General features: G+C 42.6%; 2 protein-coding genes across 5 annotated transcripts in view; one reads left to right on the top strand and one right to left on the bottom strand.

Annotated features, from left to right (window-relative positions):
• The window catches only part of LOC138806243 (mitochondrial 10-formyltetrahydrofolate dehydrogenase), a 46,873-nt gene extending 40,403 nt beyond the window's left edge, over window positions 1–6,470 (top strand). For 3 of the 4 annotated variants that reach the window (XM_069991782.1, XM_069991792.1, XM_069991799.1), the window contains 2 exons: window positions 1,266–1,465; window positions 3,444–6,470. In XM_069991782.1, the coding sequence (XP_069847883.1) occupies window positions 1,266–1,465; window positions 3,444–3,499 (256 nt within the window). In that variant the 3' untranslated portion in view covers window positions 3,500–6,470. Of the gene's footprint in view, window positions 1–1,236; window positions 1,466–3,443 lie in introns of those variants that run through there. The other variant, XM_069991787.1, reaches the window with a different exon arrangement.
• Window positions 6,471–6,551: 81 nt separating this feature from the next.
• LOC138806275 (NOP protein chaperone 1-like) lies at window positions 6,552–19,728 on the bottom strand. Its single transcript, XM_069991802.1, has 4 exons — window positions 19,569–19,728; window positions 18,401–18,487; window positions 12,672–12,808; window positions 6,552–10,552 (listed from the first exon to the last, which is right to left on the bottom strand). Exons 1-4 carry the CDS (start codon window positions 19,681–19,683, stop codon window positions 10,325–10,327), a joined length of 567 nt encoding a protein of 188 aa, XP_069847903.1. The 5' UTR covers window positions 19,684–19,728; the 3' UTR covers window positions 6,552–10,324.
• Between the last annotated feature and the right edge of the window lie 5,536 nt (window positions 19,729–25,264).

Below are 25,264 nucleotides of genomic sequence, written 5' to 3'. Positions count from 1 at the left end.
CTCACTAGTTAAGATTACAGGTATGAGCCAACTGTGCCAAGCTATATTCTCCGTTTATGTAGCTGAATTTGCTGTCATGTGATATAACATCATAGTATGAAGAAATACCAGACATTATCTTTAGTATAAAGAATCCATAGTATGCAGAGAGGCATTACCCTTGCTCTTGGGAGCTGCTGTCCTCTAGTTTATGGAGGGTGAACGATGATTACATGACAAGTTAAACAAGCTCTACACCCTGGTTACAGCTTTTATGGGGTAGTTATTGTGTTCAAGGCACTTTAGTTCATTGCATACTCATCTTATTTCCATTTGTCACAAGAATAGATGAAGGCATGGGTGATAGCGTTCTCCTAAACAGCCTAGCTGGCTGAAGAACCCTCTCTCTAAACCACATCACACTGCCACCTCCATGACAGGCCTGGTGAGACTCCTGAAAGAGGCTCCAAGGGAAGCCGAGAAGGAGCTTGAGAGGCAGTGGCTCACGGCTGTAATCCTAGGTATGCAGGATGCTAAGATCTGAGGCTTGCTTTCAAAACCAACCCAGACAGGAAAGCCTATGAGGCTCTTATCTCCAATTAACCACCCAAAAAGCTGGAAGTAAAGCTGTGGTGTGGTAGAGTACTAGCCTTGAGCAAAAAAGCGCAGGGACAGTGCCCAGGACTGAGTTCAAGCCCCAGTACTGCCCTTGCCCCCCAAAAGTGAAGGAATTTTGTACTACATGCACAGAATCTGAAGAGATGAACAAAAAATCAAAACAAACCAACCAAACAAATGTTCTGAAAATCCAGGAATGGGAGATGTGAGTGATAACCACTGACGAAATCTGCAAAGATCACATACTTCAGATCAGACTTAAAAGGTGTTGCCTGATGCGTATTCTAGTTTCAATATTTCCATATGGCTTTCTTTCCATAAAAGCCTGGAATATTTCATTTATAAAAATCAAAATAGGGCTGGGAATGTGGCTTAGTGGTAGAGTATTTGCTAGCATGCATGAAGCCATGGGTTCAATTACTCAGTACCACACAGAAAAAGCCAAAAGTGGTACTATGGCTCAAGTGGTAGAGTGCTATCCTGGAGAAAGAAAAAGCTCAGGAACAATGCCCAGGCCCTGAATTCAAGCCCCAGGACTGGCAGGGGAAAAAAAAAACATCAAAAGAGGTGGCAGTGAAGTTTTCTAGCAGAGAGAGGAAACATTTGACAGCATAGAATTCTGCTTTACATGTAATGAAGTTCTATGTCTTTCTGGACACCTCTTGCAGGGACATTGATGGAGTGCTGCAGCGAGCAAACAGCACAGAGTATGGCCTGGCCTCAGGGGTTTTCACAAGAGACATAAACAAGGCCATGTACGTGAGTGAAAAGCTGGAAGCAGGGACCGTTTTTATTAACACATACAACAAGACGGACGTGGCTGCCCCATTTGGTGGGGTGAAGCAATCTGGCTTTGGAAAAGACCTGGGTATGTATGGTTGGTTTTCTGTGACACACATCTGTTCCAGCCCCATCACAGGAAAACTTGAGCATTTCCTGCATGGCAGCAGGATCCAGGCTTACATGGGAAATTGATATTAAAAAACTGTTCAAACCAGGTACTGGTAGCCTATAATCCTAGCTACTCAGAAGGCTAAAATAAGAGACTGATGTTCAGAGCCAGCCCAGGCAGAAAAGTCCAAGAGACTATTATCTCTAATTAACTAGCAAAATGCTAAAATGGGAGATATGGCTCAAATGGTAAAACACTAGCCATGAGCAGAAAAAGCTGAGAAAAGGGCCCTGAGTTCAAGCCTCAACTCTGGTACAAAAAAGGAAACTGTCCAATATTTTCATTAAACACAACATACAGAAAAAGTGCATTCTCCTTATTTTCCAAAGATTAATACTGAAAGGAAAAAAAGACTAGCAATGTATCGATTCAAATATTGATTAAAAATGGATTCTTTTTATCTGATGTTTAGCATAAACTTGGTTTAGATTTTGGTTTTGTTTTATAAACATAAAATCATATAGCACAGATTGACTTTGAACTCATAATCCTTTCGCCCCAGCTTTTCCAGTGCTGAGATTATAGACATTTGCCATCACAACCAGCTTGGTTTAGATTCTGCAGGACTAAATAGAACCAAGAAAAGAAAGTGGGTGGAAGGCAATGACTACTTCCAATGCTGAATCCTGGCTTTGGCTGCTTCCAAGGTTGAATTAAGTCTGCAGGGGGTAAGGGTTGGGAGCCTGGGAACTTAGTTTGTGAAAGCCTAAAATGTGATTCACTGTAGCAGCAGCACCTTTCAAGCAATAGCTATGAATGCTACATTTGCAGCAGGCCCTTTCTTTCTAAAAGTACCTAACCTGTATGAGCACAAGCCACTGTCAGTTATTCCAGGGGACAGTTACACTGTCCATTGAACTTCCCAAAGCCACACAGGCAGGCTCTGGCAGACAGAAGTGAAGCTAGGCAGTCTGGCCATGGATCTTAATCTTTTTTGGGGAGAGAGAGGGGAGGTCCGGTCGTGGGGCCTGAACTCAGGGCCTGGGCGCTGTCCCTCAGCTCTTCAGCTCAAGGCTAGCGCTCTACCACTTGAGCCACAGCACCACTTCCGGCTTTTTTTCCCCTGCTTATGTGGTGCTGAGGAATCGAACCCAGGGCCTCATGCATGCAAAGCAAGCACTCTACCACTGAGCCACCTTCCCAGCCCCGAATCTTATTCTCCATAGTCCTACCTTTTTCAGCATATGAAACGCTTGTGATTTACTGAAATTACAGCTGAGTGGTAGGTTTGGTTCATCTGGGGTATATTTCACATTTTCTCTTTCCTGATGATTTTTCTCAGCGTATTGGCAACAGTAAAAGTGCTTCTTAGCCGGGCACTGATGACTCATGCCTGTAATCCTAGCTACTCAGGAGGCTTGCTCAATCAAGGCTAGTGCTATAGTGATCTGTAGTGATCTATAGCTTCACTTCTGTTTTGTTTTTGTTGGTTTTTTTTTTTTTTTGGTAGTTTATTGAAGATAATAGTCTCATGGGGGCTGGGAAGGTGGCTCAGTGGTAGAGCGCTTGCCTTGCATGCTCAAGGCCCTGGGTTCGATTCCTCAGCACCACATAAGCAAAAAGAAAAAAGCCGGAAGTGGCGCTGTGGCTCAAGTGTAGAGTGCTAGCCTTGAGCTGAAGAGCTGAGGGACAGTGCCCAGGCCCAGAGTTCAGGCCCCACGACCGGACCCCCCCCCCCCCAAAAAAAAAGAGTCTCATGGGCTTTCCTGAAACTTCACTTCTAGCTTATTTTGGTAGTTTATTGGAGGTAAGAGTCTCATGGACTTTCCTGCCCAGACTGGCTTCATACTGTGATCCTGAGATGCTGAGGAGCTAGGATTACAGGCATGAGCCATCAACGTCCAGCCATATCCACCTTTTGAACACAGTTATCAACTGTTCTTTTCTGCCATAGGTGAGGAAGCTCTGAACGAATACCTCAAAACCAAGACTGTGACACTGGAGTATTAGAGCAACACCACCACCAGAAACCCTTGGCAGACAGCACGACTTCTCAAATCTCCAGATGTGAAAGAAGCAGGGTGTGCTAAGGATTTCTTTTTTGCCATGAGAAAAAAAAAATCACACCCAGACCACAAAAAGAGCCAGGCCCCTTGTCTGAGCATTTGCTCATGTGCCTGAATACTTATTTTCAAAAGCACCTTTTATACCTGAAAACAATTTCCATGGTTGGTTTTGTATCATCCACATTTCTAAAATACCAAGGTGCTTATTCCCTATCAACACTAATCTGTTCATGACCAACCATTGTGAAAATGTCAGTTTCATGCAGCTACTGCACAGGTGCATTTATATGACCACCTTTGTGTGTGGGCAGGTTTTAACCTCTGAACCATACATATGGTTATTAAAAAGATTTTCTCTCTATATATATATATTGGGCTAGGAAGGTGGCTCTGGTAGAGTGCATGCCTTGCATGCATGAGACCCTAGGTTTGATTCCTCAGCACCACATAAGCAGAAAAAGATGGAAGTGGTGCTGTGGCTCAAGTGGTAGAGTGTTAGCCTTGAGCTGAAGAGCTGAGGAATAGCACCCAGGCCCATAGTTCAAGCCCCATGACCAAAAAAAAAAAAAAAAAAAAGATTTTCTATAATTTTGTTTTCAATATATCCTACAAGAAATGTACAGGTAGTTCTTTTGGGGTTTTGTGCCATTGCTGTTTTGTCCACCCACTATGATTGGTGATCAGCTCATGACCATTTCTGAGTATCTACCTACTGGTTACAAGGTATTATATTATACTGGCAGGTATAAAAAGTTAATGACATGCTCTTTAGCTCACATAACTTTAAATTCTAGTAAATAGCCTTGAAAGTGAAATTTATGAGCTCACATAGAAAATAGCCTTTCATGGCTGATTTTGGTTTGTTTCACAATATGTCATGATTTGGGATACAAATGCAACATCTCTGAGCCCTGGCTTCCTTTTGCATAAAATAGGGCTAGCAATGCCTTCCTCAGGTTCTTATTATTGAGTCTTCAATGCAATAATAATGTATGAAAAGTGCCTTGCCTTGTATTTTGCCCATGGTAAATATTCAAAATTTAACTCTTTTCTTCTATCACTATTTTTAAAACTGTATTGAGATGGCTTTATTAACTAGAGTAGTTAATTCCTCACACCCTTTTCTGTAATCATCAGTTCTTAGATGGCATTTCACCTAGTTGTAACACAGTGCCTAACATGGCAGAATACTGAAAATGCCGAGCAATACAAAATGGCAATGGCACTAGGAAAGAGGCCACTTTTTTCGTCTTTCATAGCACATCTTGCTTTCAATTTCTTACCTATAGGTTCTGCTGTTCTCTGGCTGTGTGATGTTGAGCAAGTTGGTTACCTGGTATCTCAAAAGTCTAGTGTATTGTCTATAAAAGGGAGACAAGAACCCCCCTTATCGAGCATTTTCAGGATTTAATGAGAAAATGAACCTGATGCACCTAACAAGGACCAGAGTCAGGACTTAAGAAATTACAACTGTCCTGCCCTGTGGTGCTCACATAGTTTCCAATAATATGTAAAAATGACTTCCTAAATCACAGAAGCCTTCAGAAAATGCCCAGAGTAACTTACATCAGTCCTCCCTTTGAAGCACAATTTCAGTGAGCATTTTTAGTTCTTTAGCTGTGAAGAAGCCCCCACGGAATATTTACTTTGGAGATGAGATGAAGGGAACACAGAATCAATAAACAGCAACAACAAAATCAAAAACACTTTTAAAAGAAAAAGAAAACAAAAACCAAGTTTGATCCTGGATGGATCGAACTGGTTTCACAGACAAACTTTGCCTTATAAGCATTTTTTTTTGAAATTTTTTTTATTAAGTGGTTGTACAAAGAAGTTCCCATTCTACAAAACAGTATATGAATACAAAGTGTCATAGCATTGTCACCCATCGCTCCTAACCCACCCCTTCTCATTATAAGCATTTTTTGAAATTATGGTAGCGTTTTTATCAGAAGTGCTAAGTTGGAATAAATATTGGGCTCAAAATGATAGTGTGCATTTAAATAAAATGACAAAGGCCTCATAAACAATCTACTTTTATTTGTTTTTTGGCAGTCTACATTTCCCAAGAATTGTTGTTAGAAGATGCTTTTTTTTTTTTTTTTTTTTTTTTTGCCAGTTGTGGGGCTTAAACTCAGGGCCTGAGCAATGTCCCTGAGTCTTTGTGCTCAAGGCTACTACTGCTCTACCACTGAAGCCACAGTGCCACTTTGTGGTTTTTGAGTGGGTAACTGGAAATAGTCTCACAGGGACTTCTGTCAGTAGTGGGGCCTGAACTCTGGGCTTGGGCACTATTCCTCAGCTCTTCAGCTCAAGGCTAGCACTCTACCACTTGAGCTACAGCACCACTTCCGGCCTTTTCTGCTTATGTGGTGCTGAGGAATCGAACCCAGGGCCTCTAGCATGCAAGGCAAGCACTCTACCACTGAGCTATTTCCCAGCCTGAAGATGTACTTCTTAAAGCAGCTTCCTCCTTACTATGAAAGATTATCCTTTCACTCACCAAGAAATCTTTTGCTGCAAGACTAAAAAAATCTTGGCAGCTTCCACTAACACCTTTCATCTTTCTTGTCTCATTTTCAATCTCTTTCACTTCTTAAATATCTTTTTTGCTTGATGAACCAAATGCCCTGCTATAGATCTTTTCCTGCCAGAATCCTTACCCCCATCCTTTTGTATTTCTGATACCACCCTTTGAAGATTTGTGAGTTCTAGTCCAAAGGTATCCCTGGGTTTGCATTTCCAACCCTTGTGCCTTCTATCTTGATTACTTCCCCAGGGTCTACTCTGACTTCTATTACTAAATATCTCATTACTGCTGAAGTCTATCCTTTGTACTGGAGCTGCTTCTAAAACTGCTTGCATTGTTGTCCAAGTAACCACTGTGTGTGTGTGTGTGTGTGTGTGTGTGCACACATGCCAACATGCACATGCACAGGGACTCAAACTCAGGGACTGGGCACTGTCCCTGAGCTTTTGTGCTCAAGGATAAGTGTTCTACCACTTGAGCCAAAGCTCTAGTCCTGCTTTTGGTGTTTAATTGGAGATAAGTCTCACAGATTTGCCTGCCTTGGCTGACTTTTGAAATAATCCTCAGATCTAAGGATGTTAGCCAGCTGAGTAGCTAGGATTAAAGGTGTAAACCACCTGCAATCAGCCAAGTAACTACTTTTAAACAAAGTGTTTTAACTCATTCATGATTTGGGATATCATTTTATTAAATTATTTTAATACAGAATGGCAGACAGTATGTCAGAAGTGGGTACAAATGCTCATAATCCAAAGTTCAAGGTTCAAAGCCAGCCTGGGCAGCTTTCTTCACTAGCTGACTGTCTTCTCTTAGGTCTCTGCTGTGTCATTCTTTATCTCTCATCCTACATCAGCTTCAGAGCAGTTTTGCTACCTAGTATGTATTTACTATCACAAATCTCCATTAGAAGACTAGCTTTGTGAATAAGTGTGTCTAATACGTTGGAGATGCACAATTAAGTATATTTGTTGTCTAGTGGAAAGGTTAAGTAACTTGACAAATCATGTTGCTACCAAGTATCCAAGCAATGAAGTTGAATAATTTTTTTTAACTGTATTTTTTTTTTTTGTATTTTCTTTTTTGGTACTGGGGATCAAACCCAGGACGTTGCACTTGCTAGGCAAGCGCTTTGCCACTGAGCTATATCCCAGCCCCTGAAGTTGAATAATTTTTATTCCCAATGTCTAAATCAGAGCCTGGCCACTAAACATCAAGTATTTCACATACAGAAAAAACAACCAGTATTGTTTTCAAGAGCTTTTTGTGGCAGCGGCTAGAGGCAGAATGAGGAACTGCATCTAAAGTTGTCAAGGTAAACGGGTTAGAAGAAACAAAAGGTGATGCCATTCAGGGGGGCTAAGGCAGGAAGACTGATTTTCAGGCTAGCCTAGATATATAACAAGACACTGTCTTTTTTTTTTTTTTTTTTTTTGGTCCGGTCGTGGGGCCTGAACTCTGGGACTAGGCGCTGTCCCTCAGCTCTTCAGCTCAAGGCTAGCACTCTTACCACTTGAGCCACAGCGCCACTTCCGGCTTTTTTCTTTTTGCTTATGTGGGGCTGAGGAATCGAACCCAGGGCCTTGAGCATGCAAGGCAAGCACTCTACCACTGAGCCACCTTCCCAGCCCCAACAAGACACTGTCTTAAAAACAAATAGCCAAGTGCTGGTGGCTCATACCTGTAATCCTAGCTACTCAGGAGGTTGAGATCTGAGGATTGTGGTTCGAAGCCAACCTGAGCAGCAAAGTCCATGAGATTCTTATCTCCAATTAATCACAGAAAAAGCCAGAAGTGGTGCTCTGACTCAAGTGGTAGAGCACTAGCCTTGAGCCAAAGGAGCTCAGGCCCATAGTTCAAGTCCTAGGACTCACAAATTTAATTAATTAAGTTGCTGGATAAAACATGACATGGTGTGCTAAAAGGGATTATTATATCCCAGAGGATTTTTTTAAATTAAATAGTGTACAAAGGGATTACAATTCCATAAACCAGGTTATCATCAGTACCGTGCATCTCAATGTCATGCTTCCATCATTCTTCCCTATTGCCCCCTCCCCTCCATATCATCAAGTTATGAGGTTCAGTTTTTACATAATGTACACCGAATACATGACTGCATTTGCTCACTCTTCCTCTATTCCTGTGCCACACTCCTTTTGCCCTCGGTAGAGGCCTTTTTTATTTTTGCCAGTCCTAGGGCTTGAACTCAGGCCCTGGGCTCTGTCCCTGAGCTTCTTTTACTCAAAGCTAGTATTCTACCACTTGAGCCACAGCACCACTTTTGGCCTTTTCTGTTTATATGGCACTGAGGAACTGAATCCAGGGTTTCATGCATGCTAGACAAGCACTTTACTATTAAGGCACATTCCCACCCCCAGGAGAAGCCTTCTTGAGGCTTGAACTCAGGCCCTGGGAACTATCCTTGAACTTTTTTTGCTCAAGGCTATTGCTCTGCCACTACGAGCCACAGCTCTACTTCTGGTCTTATGGTGGTTAAGTAGAGATAAGAATCTGCCTTTCCTGCCTGGGCTGGCTTCAAACTGAGATCCTGATATCTCAGGCACCTGAGTAGCTATGATTACAAGTGTGAGCCACAAGCACCTGGCTTGTTATCTGCTTTTTAAATTAACATTATTATCATGAGCATCTATGTCAACGGACACATTTTTGCATACTCCCATGATTTCAATTCAGCTTCTTTTCTACTGTTGGACATTCAGAATTGTATGCTATTCTATATGTCACAATAAATGTTTTATAAATATGTATACTGGTCATGGTGATATATACTTGTGATCCCAGCACTCAAGAGGCTGAGGCAGGAAGACCAATCTAGTAAACAGTAGTCCCGTTTTCAACATTTGACAGGCTTCATTCATATAGTAGGCAACCGGATGGAGGATTTTTAGTAGCCAAGTCAAAAAGTTTTGAGCAGGAGTTAGATGGACATGAAAAGGAGCCTAAAGCACAGATAGGCAGATCAGTCTGAGGCCAGCCTGGGAAAATATCTGAGACCTAATTTTAAAAGCAATTAAAAGCAAATGGTAAGCCGGGTGCTGCTGGCTCACGTCTGTAATCCTAGCTACTCAGGAGGCTGAGATCTGAGGATCATGGTTCAAAGCCAGCCCAGGCAGGGAAGTCCATGAGACCCTTATCTCCAATAAACCACTAGAAACCTGGAAGTAGCGCTGTGGCTCAAGTGGTAGAGCGCTTGCCTTGAGCTGAAGAGCTGAGGGACAGCAACTAGGCATAGAATTCAAGCACCATGACTGACCAAAAAAAAAAAAAAAGCAAATGGTAGAGTGCTTGTCTAGCATGTGTACGGTCCTGAGTTCAATCCCCAGTACCTCTATAAAGAAAAAAAAGAAAAATCCATTTTTCTATTCAGTCCATGCTTATGCATCATATAGCTGCTGCCAATGGCAATGTGAAATTTACCACAAAGCCTCATTTTTCCAGCTCAAACTACAAGGGTAGATATTATATATACTATATACTTTATGTAATACATATACTATATAACTCTTCTTTACAAAAAGTATTAAAAAGTTTTGAGCATGGTGGTACACTCCTGTAATCCTAGCACACAGAAGTCTGAGGCAGGAAGAACATGAATTCAAGGCCAGCCTGGGCTGTATATAGTAAGACTGTCTCGAAGAAACAAAAAAAGAAAGAAAAAAGAAGAGGGGTAAGAGTAAAGGGAAGAAGAGAGGAGGGAAGACGAGGCGCATACCACACTCCTCTAGTTTCTCTGAGAAATAAAACCTATCAATATTACATGTTAAGTTAAATAAGCAAAAGGCTATTATCCTGAAGTTGTCTCCAGTACTTTTGGTTCCTATGTAAAAAACCCTGCAACCCACCTCGATATTAAAAACAAACTTGAAACTTAAATTAAGAGTGAATTTTTATAACAAATAGCTGGGTTTCAGCCCAACACATACAGCTGAACTACGGCAGTAACTGACAACTCATCCACCATGTCCAAATAAAGCAAGGGTCTGGCCATTACCAATACTTTATTTCCTTTTTGGCTAGAAGGGCACGCTGTCCTCAATGCAGTAAAGCTCCCTGAACTCCTTTCCATTAAGGGTGCTGCCAGATCCATGAGTTCGTCTTTGCTCAAATATCCTCTATTAAACTCAATTTGTTTAAAGTTTTCTTGAACACAGAAGCCCACAAACAGCTAGTGAATCGCTGCTTTTTTCATAGAACAAGCAGGATTCTAGCACCTGATTTTCAAATAATTTCTTTCTTTTCATCACTTGCCAGACTGTCCAAAACTTCAATCTTGCCTATTCCACCTCCTGAATTCGGAAGCTTAATGGTATCTATGGTGACTTCACAGGGGGCGCTGTTCTCTTCATCCTCGGACTCCGAATTGTCCTCAGAAGTGTCCTCTGAACTCTCTTCTGAACTATCCTCTTCTTTTGAATCTGATTGATTCATCTCAAATAACGCCACATCCTGCAAAAGGTACAAGGTGAGAAATCTATTTCAGAACAGTTCTCTAAAATGCTACAGTGAGACCAGGTGCCAGTGGCTCTCGCCTAGCTACTCAGGTGGCTGAGATCTGAGGATCGCCCAGTCTGGAAACTCCGTGAGACTCTTATCTCCAATTAATCACCAGAAAACTGGAAGTGGCGCTGTGGCTCAAGTGGAAGAGCTCTCGCCTTGAGCTGAAGAGCTGAAGAGCTGAGGGACAGCACCCATGCCCAGAGTTCAAGCCCCATGACCAAAAACAACTAACGATTCAGGATAAATATTAAAGTACAGAGGTTGAAAAATGTTTTTAATACAAATGGCATTTCCATGCTTTTAGTTATCAGGATCTATCATAATCACACAGCCAGCTTTGGTTTGGATGATTTCCATTTGCTAAAGTCTAAAAACAGTCTCCTGCAGCCTAATTTTATAATTTTATACTTCCATCAATTTTCATTCAAAAAACATTAGCATGAGTCAGGCAACATACTCGGCTTAGGTGTAACAGACTTAACAAAAACATCAGATCAAGCCAGATGCTAGTGGCTCACACCTATAATCCTAGCTACTTAGGATGCTGAGATCTAAAGATGGAGGTTCAAAGCTAGCTGGGGCAAAAAAGTCCTGTGAGACTCTTATCTCCAATTAAGTATGAAAGAGCTAAAAATGGAGCTGGCTCAATGTGGTAGAGCACTAGCCCTGAACACAAAAACTCAGGGACAACATCCAGGCCCTAATGGGCTGGCACAAAAAAAAAAAAAAGAAAAAGAAAAAGAAAAAGAAAAATCAGAACAAAATTCTGCCTTCCATTCGTAAAGTTTACACAAGCAGGGTTCAGCAAATGTATAATCTGCAGGCCACATCACATCTGCTACCCGCTTTTGTTCAGCCACGAACTAAGAATGTTTTCTGTATTTTCAAGTGCTAAAGAAAAAAAGAGTAAACATCCTAGTTGTTGAAATACAGAATTGTATGGAACTCAAAATTTCAGTGTAAGCTTGCTGATGCACGTATATACTGTCAAGGTCTACATCCATCATGCAGAGGTCAGCCATGGTCACTAAGGCCAGCATGGCTTACAAACCCCAAGTGGCTACCAGTTTGCCTCTGATGGAAGATCTTTGCTGATCCCTGTTCTAGAAAGACAATAAACAACATAGAATGCAAAGTAAGTGTAGGGTAATGAAAATAAAAATGCAGCAGGGTCAGGACATACTGGGGCCCTCAGGGAAAGCCTCTTGATGAAGTAACAACTGAAAACAGAGAGGAGACATGAGGTAGAAATGTGGGTACATTCTGAGTGAGAAAATCACAAGGAGAAGACCTGGAACAATGACACTGGAGCCAGAGAGTGAACCAGAGAGGCTGTGTAGAAGACAAAAGGTCAGACACGGCGGGAGGCGGAAGGATCACAGGACCCATCACACATGCTGTTAAGAATAGACTCCAAGGAGAGGGTGGAAGTTGGAAACCTGTTAGAAATTATTGCAATAGTCCAGGAGAGAAACTAGAGAGGGAACTTCAGAAGTTATCCAAAGTGGTTGGATAGATTCCAAAGGCAGATGCCTAGATTTACTGATGAATAAAGTATTATTAACCTTGGTGTCAGCAAGGCCCAGATATGTGTAAAAGGAATTGTACTGAAGAAGGAAAATGAGTATAAAATGAGACTCATTTCACAGGAAGCTTATGGAACCAGTTTGCACTCATATTCAATGAATCAGATGATAATTCCAATTCTTTGGGGGCTTGGATGGGGGAAAAAAAATCTATATAGGACATTTAGAAAATGAATGTTTTCAGGATAATAAATGTAATATCTGACTTTGAAAAAGCTCTCCTCTGGCTTCCTATGATTAAATCCCTACAGTGTGCCAGAGAAGCTTCTGGACCAGTAAGTTCTGGAAACATGAGCTCTACAAAGGAAACTAATGCTTGGAAACAAAGTGGAAAGGCTCTTGGTTTTTTTTGCTTTTATTTCTTACTGCTGGGTTTTGGTTTTCTTTTTTAGACCCTCCCCCCCCTTCTACCCACTCTTTAGGTGTCAAGACACACTGACAACCTCAAGAAATAAAAATGAAAATCAAGCACAGTTATTTACCATTTGTATAACATTTTCAAGAGTCCCATCAATATTTTCAATGTTGAAACGGCCAGGTGGAGCAACTGCCATTTCTTTCTGTAACTTTTCATTTGCCTGGGCCATCTGTGGGAGAAAGGTCTGTACTTGGTCTAATACTATGGAGAAAAATATAGGAGATCAACATTTATGTTAGTAAACTGAACAATCCAGATTTCCCTGAAAACACTTCTAAACTGAGTAGTGGGAACACTAAAAGTCTTTTCAGCTCTCTTCCATTTGACCATTTGAATCTCCACCCTTGGATGATTTTTATTTTTGGTGGGGGTGGTGGTAAGAAGCCACCACATGCTAGGCAAGCGCTTGACCACTGAGCTACAGCCCCAGATTCTCTTCAGCACTCCTACAGCAACAAGACTCCACAATTCAACAATTACATTTCAAGGGGCTGGGAAGGTGGCTCAGTGGTAGAGCGCTTGCCTTGCATGCATGAGGCCCTGGGTTCAATTCCTCAGCACCACATAAGCAAAAAGAAAAAAGCCGGAAGTGGCACTGTGGCTCAAGTGGTAGAGCACTAGCCTTGAGCTGAAGAGCTGAGGGACAGCGCCCAGGCCCAGAGTTCAGGCCCCATGACTGGACCAAAAAAAAAAAAAAATTACATTTCAAAACATTTTTCATGTTTCTCATACATCCCTGGAATTGCAAATGCTTAGAAGCAGGCATTCAAGAAGCACTAACTAAATAAGAAGGATGATGGCTTAATAGTTAAGTACAACAGGCTTTATGGTAAGACTGGTAATTACAATTTTAACATTACATTTTTATTATGAGTATATTACTAGTATTATTATTACTATTACTAGCATTACTATTATTTTATTATTAGCACATATTACTGGTATGAGGGAGGTTCATTTTGAAAATTCTGTAGCCACACAGATACTGTGTACTTTGCTGGTGCTGGGGCTTGAACTTAGGGCCTGGGTGCTGTGTCTGAGCTCAAGGTTAGTGTTCTACCACTTGAATCATAGCACATTTCCATATATACAGTATACTTTGAACAAGTATTATTCTCCCTTCTTATATTCCATTCCCCTCCTCTCTTCCTTGGTGAGGTTATTAATACGAGGTTATTCAATCCCATTCCCATCTCTTACTAAGTTCCTTTAAGCAAGTTAATTAAGTAATGTTTGTTTTTGCCAGCCCAACATCTATCCCTTCCTTCTGAAAACATAATCTCAGTGAGGATCTGGCTATGTGGCCCAGGCTCCTTTCCAAGATCAAGCTCTGTTTCAGCCTCCCAAGTGCTGGGATTATGGAAGTGAATCCCCCCTTGCACTGAGCTTCCTTTCAAGCTTGGGTGACTCTTGTTCCTAATCGCATACCTGTTTATATCTTCCACAGCATTTCTCACTAGAATCTGATCCTATTTGATGTAATACAGGGTCACAATGTTCTCATCAGGCCAGTAAGTCATCAGTCTGAGAACTTTCAACTAAATTGTTGAAAACTCCTCTTTGTCAGAGAATGAGTGACTGAATATGCTGTTGGAAGATAAGCCTGGAGCTTCTGACAAAGTGGCTTTGGGGAGAGACGGCTCTGGAGGAAGCCACTATCTAGGAAAGCAGAGCTGCGACACACCGAGCTGCCACCTTGGATTTTGGTAAGTACCTGGATGGAGGTGCCCTTGCCATTACTGCACCTTGGCTCTCTATTTCCATTAAAATGAGCCAATATAGTTGTCTCCTTTTTCTTTTCTTCAAGCAATCTGAGCTGAGCTCCAGTCACTTCAATTAAGAGTCTAGGAAATGCATTTGACTTCATCACTCTGAACTACCTATGAAAGACGCTGATAATTGCCAGGTGTTCTGCTATATATACAAAAGTCAACAAACAAGGGACATTCAGTTGCTTTGTCTGTCAAGAGGCCCAGCACACAACCATGCACATAATGGGCTCACAAAACTTATCAGGCCAATGCTATGGCTACATAACAGCTGACTAAAATATCCAGAATGTGGAAGAAAAAGGCCAAGTAATGAGCTTTAATTGTGAAGTACTGCTCAGAGGACTCCCATGAGATCACGAAGTGCTATAAAGCCCCATGTCTGGCACATATTAATGAGTGACTATTAGTTCTCATTCTTCTTCAGATATAAAAGGAGGAAAATACAGATAAAAAAATTAATGAATAAAGTATTTCTGGGTCTGCAGGTTCAAATCTGTTACCACAGGGGCTGGGAAGGTGGCTCAGTGGTAGAGTGCTTGCCTTGCATGCATGAGGCCCTGGGTTCAATTCCTCAGCACCACATAAGCAAAAACAAAAAAAGCCGTAAGTGGCACTGTGGCTCAAGTGGTAGAGCACTAGCCTTGAGCTGAAGAGCTGAGGGACAGCGCCCAGGCTCAGAGTTCAGGCCCCACGACCGGACCCAAAAAAAACAAAACAAAACAAAACAAAATCTGTTACCACAAAAAACCTTATTCTGCTTCTGGTCAAGTGGAGCAAAACCACAGTTCTCAGAAGCTGAACATTTGTGTGGCATCTTAGTAAAGTATGTGTATTAATTCTACTCAGGATTCAGTATACAACAACATAAAAGTCAAAATGTCCAAATCTAATTTAAAAAATTGCTAAATATGCAAATAAGCAGGAAAATGTATGGTAAAAAATAGGGAAAATGTGGGCTGGGTACTGGTCAGGAGGCAGAAGTAGGAGGATCACCATCTGAAGACAATCTAATCAACAGTTAGAGAGAACCTATCTCAAAAATAAACCAGGTATGGTGGTATACACCAGCAATCCCAGCTACTCAGAAGGTAGAGGTGAGAGAATCTCAGTTTAAGGCCAGCATGGGCAAAAGCATAAGATGTTATTTGAAAAACAAACTAAAAGCAAAAGTACTGAGTATATAGCTCAAGTGACAGAGCACTCACCTAGCAAAGTTGAGGTCCTGAGTTCAATCCACAGTACCACCACCACCAAAAAAAAGTAGGAATATGACATACACATAGACAATATAACAGAACAAGGATAAGAAGCTTATTTCTGCTAAGGCCATTTGGACAGTTACAACATCAGTCTCAGACCATAGAAATTATCAATAAAGGCAGCAGAGCATGGGCAGCCAAGAAGAAGCATATGAGAAGCATATGTGTTTGTCTCATCTTGTACCAAATCATTGAGAGCTTTGTAAAGACTATGGGCCAGAAGTTCCCCATTCCTGACACAGCCAATAAAATCAACAATAATGGGGCTGGGAAGGTGGCTCAGTGGTAGAGTGCTTGCCTTGCATGCATGAGGCCCTAGGTTTGATTCCTCAGCACCACATATGCAGAAAAAAAAAAAAGCTGGAAGTAGCGCTGTGGCTCAAGTGGTAGAATGCTAGCCTTGAGCTGAAGAGCTGAGGGACAGCGCCCAGGTCCAGAGTTCAGGCCCACGACCGGACCCCCCCCAAAAAAAATCAACAATAATATATCAACTATATTTATATAGAGATATATATAAACAATATATCAACTATATTTATATCAACTATAAATATACCCTGTATGTTCAAGAAAGTAAAAAACCTAAAATATAACAAGTCTCAAATGTGACTATATCAGTGATATGTACATGAGCCGCTCAGAGCTGACTACAGGAAGAACTCCACCATATACACACGGACAGTTCTAGGATGCGTCTCACCTTGGATATAAAAATTACACTTTCAGAATTTTAGTATTTATATATATATACAAAATGGATTAATTACTCACCATAATTTATCTTAAATTCATCATTCTTAAAACTGTTACTTTTTCCTAATAAAAAATAAGCTGGGCTCTGATGGCACATGCCTGTAATCCTAGCTACTCAGAAGGCTGAGATCTGAGGATCAAGATTCAAAGCCAGTCTGGGCAGGAAACTCTGAGAGACTCATCTCCAATTAAGCACCAGAAAACCAGAAGTAGCACTGTGGCTCAAATGGTAGAGTGTTAGCCTTGAGCTGAAGAGCTGAGGGACAGTGCTCAGTCCCAGAGTTCAAGCCCCACAAAGGACAAAAAAAAAAAAAAACAAAAACAAAAATAAGTCAGTGGCAGTAGCTCACACCTCCAATTCTAGCTATTCAGGAAGCTGAGATCTGAGGATCATGGTTTGAAGCCAGCCTGACAATGAAGTCTATGACATTCTTATCTCCAATTAATCATGGAAAAAGCTAGAAGTGGCACTGTGGATGGAGTGGCGGAGTGCTACCTTGGGGCAAAAAGGAGCTCAGGGACAGTGCCCAAGCACAGAGTTTGAGCCCCAGGACTGGCAAAACAAAAAATAAAAAGGTCTCAAACTGAACATCTGGAGAAAGAAAATATATCTGACTTGGGCTAGGAAGGTGGCTCAATGGTAGAGCGCTTGCCTTGCATGCATGAGGCCCTGGGTTCAATTCCTCAGCACCACATAAGCAAAAAGAAAAAAAAGCCGGAAATGGTGCTGTGGCTCAAGTGGTAGAGCGCTAGCCTTGAGCTGAAGAGCTGAGGGACAGCGCCCAGGCCAGAGTTCAGACCCCATGACTAGACCCAAAAAAAAAAAAAAAAAGAAAATATATCTGACTCAATGGATTAGACACTGCAAAATATCAGTGAATTTAAAACACAACAAAAGACACTATCCAAAATAAAACATCAAACATTTATTAGTGCGCTCTGGGACTTTAACTGGAAAATTTATATATAATCTGATTCCCTTCAGGAAAGGTGAGAGAAAAAGAGGGAGAGAAAAAAAAGCCCTCTGAAAAAATAATAGCTGAAAAATTCTCAAATTTGGTAAAACATATAAACCCAGAGATCCAAATGAACTCTAACTCAAGAATCATAAAAACTAGCTGGGAGCCAGTGGTTCACACCTATAATCCTAGCCACTACGGAGGTAGAGATCTGAGGATTGTGCTTCACAGCCAGCGGGGGCAGAAAAGTCCATGAGACTCTTATCTTCAATAAACAAAAAAATCACAAAAACTATAGGACACATCATCATCAAATGAATTAAGGAAATGATAAAAGGAGAAAATCTTGAGCCAGAAGTAGTGGCATGTCCCTGTAATTCTAGCACTCTTAAGGTAGAGGCAAAAGCATCACAAGTTGGAAGCCAGCTTAGGCTAATACCAAGACCCTATCTCAAAAACAAAATCCCACATTGAGTATTACGTGAAAGCCATTTGAACAAAAACACAGGAGTATCTGTACAGCAAGATGAGAGAACAGCTAATGAAGAGAACTGGCCCTGTTGTGTCACTGTTAACCATTATCATCTAAAGAACTGTCCAATTCAATGGATATAGTGGTGTTTTCCATAAAGGTATATTGAATTTGGGGCTCAGTAACATCTAAAAAAATTTCTCATGGAGACTAACAATAGTTGTTTTGTTGTTGTTGTTGTTATTGTTAAAATAGTCATTCTACATTGCCCAGATGGGTCTCTAACTACTGGACTCCAGTGATCTTCCAGCGTCAGCTGTGACCAGTGTGTGTCACCATACCCAGAATCAATAATAATTATTTTTTACTTCTAAAAATTCATCTTAAACAGCCTTTTAGGAAAATTTATGCTAAGACAGGGGAACAACTTAAACCATTTTATTCTTAGGCACTAACTTTTACAACATATGACTTTTGTTCCACTGGATTCAAATTCTGACCACGAAGACAGAGACTATTCCATCAAGTTAACAGCTTGATGAGCCAAATCTCAGCATCAGTGAGCACAAGATACTTACATGGACTTCTCTCTATCCGAACTGTCTTAAGAGTAGAGGTCTTTCTGGGGTCAGGCTTTGAGTTGATGAGTAGCCTGTTCAATATACCTGCAAACACACATACACTTAATTTACTATTGCACAAAAAAACAAGGGTGCTGGGCTGGAGCTGTAATTCAGTGGTAGAGTACTTGTCTAGAAAGAGTAGGGCCTTGGGTTTTATCCCCAGTACCACAAAGGAGGGAGAGGGGGGGCGGTCAACAAAGTTCCCAAGACCTGTAAGTCTTGACTATCCCCTATCCTACAAGATGTTAAAACAAAAAAAAAGGCACTCCAAGTTGTAGTGCAACATTTGGTGGTTCAGGTACATCCATCTCCCCTTTCTCCAGTCCATGGGATCTCTGAAGACAGGATTTACAAAACTCAAGACTTTGCACGTGTCTTAAGGCCCAGAAAAGCCCTTCACTCTGTAGTACAAAAATCCTGTTCATCAACGACAGCTGAGGAATCACCTATTCAATTCAGGAATGGATTAGAATTAGACGCAGACTTTGAAGCCAGAAGGCTTAGGATCAAACTCAAGTTTTGCCACTTCCCAGCCAACCACAAGAGCTCCAGAAAGCCGCCTCCTGTCTGTCTGTCACACACGCGGCCTCCGTTTCCCTTCTTCACAACGCAGAGAGAACAGAGGACTGGATCCGTTCCCTCCGGGGCCCAGCACGCGCTCCCAGCGTGGGCGCTCGCGACGCCGCCGCCCAAGCGTGCAGCGGACGCGGGGCCCTCCCCGGCTCAAGCACTTCTCCTCACACACGTTCTACAGCCTCTGTGAGAGAGGAGTGGCGCCGGGATTCGAACTGAGGAGGAGGGGAGCCTGAAGGCGGGTCTGGGTGCTGGCAAGGGGGCCGGGGTATCAGGCACCGCGATCCTCCGCTTCCGCGCCACCCGCCAAGGCTGCGACCGCGCAGCCGACACCACTCCCCGGCCCGCGACCCCACGGCGGCCGCAGCGCCTCGCGCACGGGAAGCACCCGTCTGCGGGGCTCCACCGCGTGGGTGCAGGGGGTGTGCAGGGAGGGGGTGGTCCCCTCCACAGTGGGGGCGGGGCACCGGGCCCCCAACCAGGAGCCGCCCCGCCGCGCATGCGCGCCCCACGGCCACGGCCGCCGCCGCCGCCGCCACTCGGCCCTCACCTCCTCCGCCTTCGCTCCCCGCCGTCAACAGCTCTTTGGACACTGAGACCCTCGAGCAACCTTGAGTGGATGGCGAAGAGCTCGCGCCGGCCACGAGCTCGGTGTGGATCTCCATGCTTCCCGACAGCGAGCAGCAAAGCGCCCGGATGCAAGGACCGCGGTTCCGTCAGAGGGCGGAGACAAGTCAGCTATTGGAGAAAAATGGGGAAGGGGCGTGGAGAGCGGCTAGCTACGAGGGGCGTGGCTAGCAAGGCGGGGGCGTGGCTAGAGAGGGCCACACCCAGTCCGGGAAGGACGCTGTCCCTCAACACCTGTGTTTACTGTTGTTGGTCTTATCTGGAAAGCGGTTGAGACTCCTGAGGTATTCTCATTAGAAAAAGTTTGCCAGGCTTGATTTAACTAAAAAATTATTTTTTTTAAATCAAACGTCCTCCTTGTCATTCTTTGGTGATTCAAGGTTTCATGATGTTGCCCTGTAGCACCGGCTAGCCTCAGCTTGCAGAATGAATAAAGGCACATTCTCCATCACTCTGATACTCATCACAATAGTATTAACTGTTTAAAAGCATTGGTGTGCAACAGGTCTCTAGACCACTTTCATTTTGCAAGATTGGAATTCTGGGCTAGGGTGTTGTTGCTGGGTGGTATAGAGTGAGCTTAGCATTCAGGAGACCCTGGTTTGTTGCCTGGCACGAAAAATATTAAATCTTCTTCAAAACAAGAAACTGTACCTAAACAACTCTCAATTTCTCCCTCCCTCAACCCCTGGGAACAGTCATTCTGCTCTCTGTGAATTTGACTGTGCCATATAAGTGGGCTTATATGCTTAAGTGGTGGGCTTATACCACTTAAAATGTTGTCAAGGGTTACACATGCTAATGCATGTGAATCTCCCCTTCTTCCTTTTCTTCCTCTTCCTCCTTTTCCATGCTGGTACTGGGCTTAAGCTCAGCACCACTCAAGGCTAGTGTTCTAACACTTGAGCCACACTTCTACTTCTGGCTTCTTGCTGGTTAATTGGAGACAAGTGTCTCACTGACTTTTCTGCAGCAGCTGACTTTTAACCATTATCCTCAGCTCTCAACCTCCAGATTACAGGCAGGAGTCACCAGTGCCCAGCATGCTTTGGTATTCCTAAGTATTATGCTCATGTTATCCAATGGCTGTTGTAGAAAGAACAGAAGGGAGTTATCCTAGTTAAAAGAAGACAGTAAGCGCAAAGTCTAGAGTCAGTAACTTCTGGGCAGGGTTGATGGAGACCCATTGAGCAAGCAAGATCAGCAGACTTCTGGGTTCTCAAAGCTACCTCCTACTAGGAATAGGGCTTGTTAGCAGCATCACCTGTGTTAGTAGAAAAACTCAGTAGGGACCTATCAACTGGGAGCTATAAGAGATACAAACATCACACTGAATTGATTTCAATTAGCCAAAATTTCTCCAAGTAGTTTCTTCTGCCTGGCGTGCTCTTTCCTCCCTTTCTGATTATCTTCATTTTACTGATATGGAATGTTAGGCACACTGTCAGGAAAAATATCAATTCTTCACCAGTCAAATAGGGGACATAATCGTACCTAAGGTAGAAAGCTGTTGTGAGGGCTGGGTTCATGTGCAGAGCAGTGAGCCCTCACTGGATGGCTCCTGTTGTAGCCAAGCAACTCCATCCTTTTTATAGCTGAACCAAAACCCCTCAGAGCATCCATAATGTCTGTCCTTCTCTCATATCCTACATGGAACATTTTAGCTGATCCTGCCTTTTTTACTTCTATCCTCAAACAGGTGAATCCATAGCCAGCTTCTTACTATTTCCTATGTTGCCACTCTGTTCTGGGCCACCATCCCCTTACCTGAATTGTCAGCTTTCCACAGGGCTTTCATTGAACTCTAAGCAGAGTTAGCCACATCTACTTAGATCCTTTCAGTGTCTCTATCTCAGAATCAAAGCCAAAAGCTTTACTATGGCCTATCAGTCACTTTTCTGATGCACTTGCTACCACCTCACTACAAACAGGACTCATTAAGCTTGTGATCTCTCTCTCTCTCTCTCTCTCTCTCTCTCTCTCTCTCTCTCTCTCTCTCTCTCTCTCTCTCTCTCTCTCTGTCTCCCTCCATCCCGCACCCCTCCTCTCATATGCCCTGTTCCTCTCTTCCTCCCTTCCTTCTCTTCTTCCTCCAGCTGGAAATTGAACCCAGAACTTCTTGTATGCTAGGCAAATACTCTACCACTAAACTATTCCCCCAAGCCTATTTTCAGTTTCCAGAACAGAATACAAACACTTCTGTCTTAGGGTCTTGGTGTTTGTTGTATTCTTTCCACTGCTCTCTTGCTCCTTCTGCTCAAACTCAGTGTCCCTAGATTACTCCAAATAAAACAGACTTCTCCTCAGTCTCCCTACTCCTGCCCCCCAAACTCTCCACCTCCCTAACTCTGCTTTCTTTCTGTAGTAGTTAGTTATCACCATATGGCTATACAATACTTTTTACTTGCTTATTGTCTTTCCCCACTTCAACAGGATTCTACAAGGCAGATGTTTATTTTGATCTCTACTGTATTGCCAGAACAGAGACTGGGAGAATAACACTTAATTAAGTGCTCAATAAGTATTTGTAAGCAAATGAATGATGACACATATTTGGCATACAGGAGTTGCTTCCTGAATGTACAAATAAATGTTCTAGATGCTTTCAGGAAGGATACTGATGGTGGGGGTGGGGACAGAAACTAGGATATATGTAGAACATTTGTCCTCAGGCCTGCATGTCTTTCTGAATGATAGCTTTTTTTTAATGCTTGAAAGGGGAGCACATTAGGAGATTTTATTTACTTTTAAGTAATTTATACCATGGTATATGAGCCTCAGTGAATACCAGAAGCATTCACAAAGATCCTTATTTACTGGTCTGAGGGGAGGCTTGGGTATTTGACTTTTTGTATGTCTCTGTTCAAGGCTCAGGCTGGCTTTGAACTTACACTCTTCTCTCTTTGTCTCTTGAGTGCTGATATTACAGAAGTTCACCATGGCTGGCTGGAATTTGACTCTTGGTTCCTGCATATGAAAACTGGAGTTTTAATACCATCTTCATAGGTTGTAATGATTAAGTAATCTTTGTAAAGTATATCACACAGGAAATAGTACGTACTCTTAAAGCTCAGAGAAGCTGGGTACTGGTGCCTCATGCCTGAAATCCTGGATACTCAGGAGGCTAAGATCTGAGGATCACGGTTCAAAGTCAGCCCTGGCAAGAAAGTCCATGAGACACTTATCTCCAATTAACCACCAGAAAACTGGAAGTGGTGCTGTGTCTCAAGTGGTAGAATGCTTAACCTTGAGCTGAAGAGCTGAGAGACAATGCCCAGGCCCAGAGTTCAAGACCTACTACTGACAAAAAAGAAAAAAAAAAGGAAGATGAGAGATTATGTCCTTACAAATAAGTATTGTTACTTTTATTCTCTTATTACTTGTTCTCATAAAATTTATTTTTGATTTTATCTCAGTCTAAATCTCTTGGCTAAAGGCATAGCTAACTCAGTAACAGAGAGTATGCCTAGCATACATGAGACTCTCGGTTTGATTCTCAGCAAAATACACACACACCCACACACATTACATATAATCTTAATCTAAATGTTTACTTTTATTCCCATATTTATGTTCTATACATACATATACTCAGAGCAAGTAGCCATGGCTCATATCTGTAATCCTACCTACTCAGGAGGCTGAGATCTGATGATCAAAGTTCAAAGCCAGCCCAGACAGGAAAGTCTGTAAGCTCCAAATAGCCACCAAGAAAAAAAAAAGTTGTGTCTTAAGTGATAAAATGCTAGCCTTGAGCAAAAAAGCTCAGGGACAGTGCCCAGCTCCAACCCTGATTTTAAGAACCAGAGCCAGCACGCGCGCCTGTGGGCACACACACACACACACACACACACACACACACACACACACACTCTCTCACAGAATCCTATTTGAATGATATTGAATGCAGTATATCGAAAGCAACCCCAGCTGGGCACCTGGGGCTCTCATGTGTAATCCTAGCTAATCAGGAGGCTGAGATCTAAGGACTGAAGCTCAAAATCCGCCCTGGCAGAAAAGTTCATGAGACTCTTATCTCCAATTAACCACCAAAAAGCTAGAAGTGCAGGTGTAGCTCAAGTGGTAGAATGCTAGCTTTCAGCAAAAGAGCTAAGGGGCAGTGACCAGGCCGAGTTCAAGCCCCAGTACTGGCACACACATAATATAGAAACTCAAAATTGGCCTCTTCTGACCTCTTCCTTGTGAAATGAGGTTCTCTGACAAAGTTTCATCAGTATTGAAGAATCTGCAGGCTACTTGACCTTGGCTGGGTTGAACACTTTGATTGTGGAGAGATGGAATGTGGTAGGTCAGAGGCCAAAATTATCATGGGCTATTTAAGGCCATTTAATACTCAATTACCTTAGCCTTTGTAACTGACCTCACATTTTCCTGGGAAGGTTCTCAGAATGTATCTCTAAGTTTACCAGACCTCTTGCTTCCACCAAGCCAAGAATAGCATTTCAGAAAAATTTCTGCACCTTGCTAGAGCCTGCATATCTGATGCCCCCACCAATGTAACTGGTAAATGTATTGATTTCTGACTTCTATTCTGTGAATATAAAAGTTCATTTGACCTTTACTATGGTGCAACATGTCAATAAGGGTAACTTGAATCTCTGTTCCCTAAGCTATGGGCCAATCATATTTGGCTCAAAATAAACATTATCTTAATTTCCTTCAAAGTAGAGTCATTGCCTGACATCCAAATCATCTACATTTCTCACTTCAGAGAGTGGCATAAACCGAAGTGAGACACTCAGGAGTCATTCTGACACAGTTTTCCCTTTACCATTCACACACACTCAAGCTCTCTATTGCTGTTCCATCTATGACCAGCATCTCATCTCCATCACCTGCAAAATGGTCATCACATACCCCTGCTGGTCCCTCCTCATCCATTTTCTTTCTTTCTTTTCTTTTTTTTTGTTGGTCATAGGGCCTGAATGCTGTCCCTCAGCTCTTTAGCTCAAGGCTAGCGCTCTACAACTTGGGCCACAGCACCACTTCTGGCTTTTTCTGCTTATGTGGTGCTGAGGAATTGAACTCAGGGCCTCATGCATGCAAGGCAAGCACTCTACCACTGAGCCACCTTCCCAGCTCCCCTCCTCCTCCTCATCCATTTTCTACATCACAAACAATTATCCCCTACAAGTGTGACAGTGATTGTGCTGAGTCCTCACCAACTTTTCAGTGGCTTCTTCTTGTCTTTAAAAGTAAGTTCAAAAAGTCCTCAGTATGACCCCCTCCCCCCCAGGATCATCCTGTCCCTTGTCCCTTATCCCTTTCAGAGCTAGCCATTCAGCCTAACCTCAATGGCTTTTACCCAAGGCCTTGACAGGCAGAAACCCTCTCTTCCAAAAGGCCTTGGAACTAGTTTCTGAAGCCAAGGTACTCCCCCTTCTTTTGTTGCTTGTCCAACTCCTTGTTCATCGAGGCTCAGATTAAATGTCACTTCCTCAAGGAGATCTTTCTCATCCCAGAGCACACAGGTCTCTTTGTTACAAGCATTCATACTTCCCAGGCTTTTTTCCCCCTCAATCACCACAATGACAATGTGTAGTAATCCTCAGTTCTATGCCACTTGTTTCATATTTGAAATTGACAGCTGACAAGCAG

Source organism: Dipodomys merriami, unplaced genomic scaffold (genome assembly GCF_024711535.1).
Source record: "Dipodomys merriami isolate MVZ:Mamm:240054 unplaced genomic scaffold, mDipMer1.0.p SCAF_10, whole genome shotgun sequence".
In the NCBI taxonomy this organism is placed as follows: Eukaryota; Metazoa; Chordata; class Mammalia; order Rodentia; family Heteromyidae; genus Dipodomys; species Dipodomys merriami.
The sequence above is the reverse complement of the archived record's forward strand: the minus strand, read 5'-3'. Positions and strand labels throughout refer to the sequence as shown.

Coding starts and splice junctions, on each gene's coding strand:
- LOC138806275 (XM_069991802.1), bottom strand. CDS start 19,683: ATGGAGATCCACACCGAGCTCGTGGCCGGCGCGAGCTCTTCGCCATCC. Junction 18,488..19,568: donor GGGGAGCGAAGGCGGAGGAG/GTGAGGGCCGAG, acceptor GTGTGTTTGCAG/GTATATTGAACAGGCTACTC. Junction 10,553..12,671: donor TTGAAAATGTTATACAAATG/GTAAATAACTGT, acceptor TACCTTTTGCAG/GATGTGGCGTTATTTGAGAT.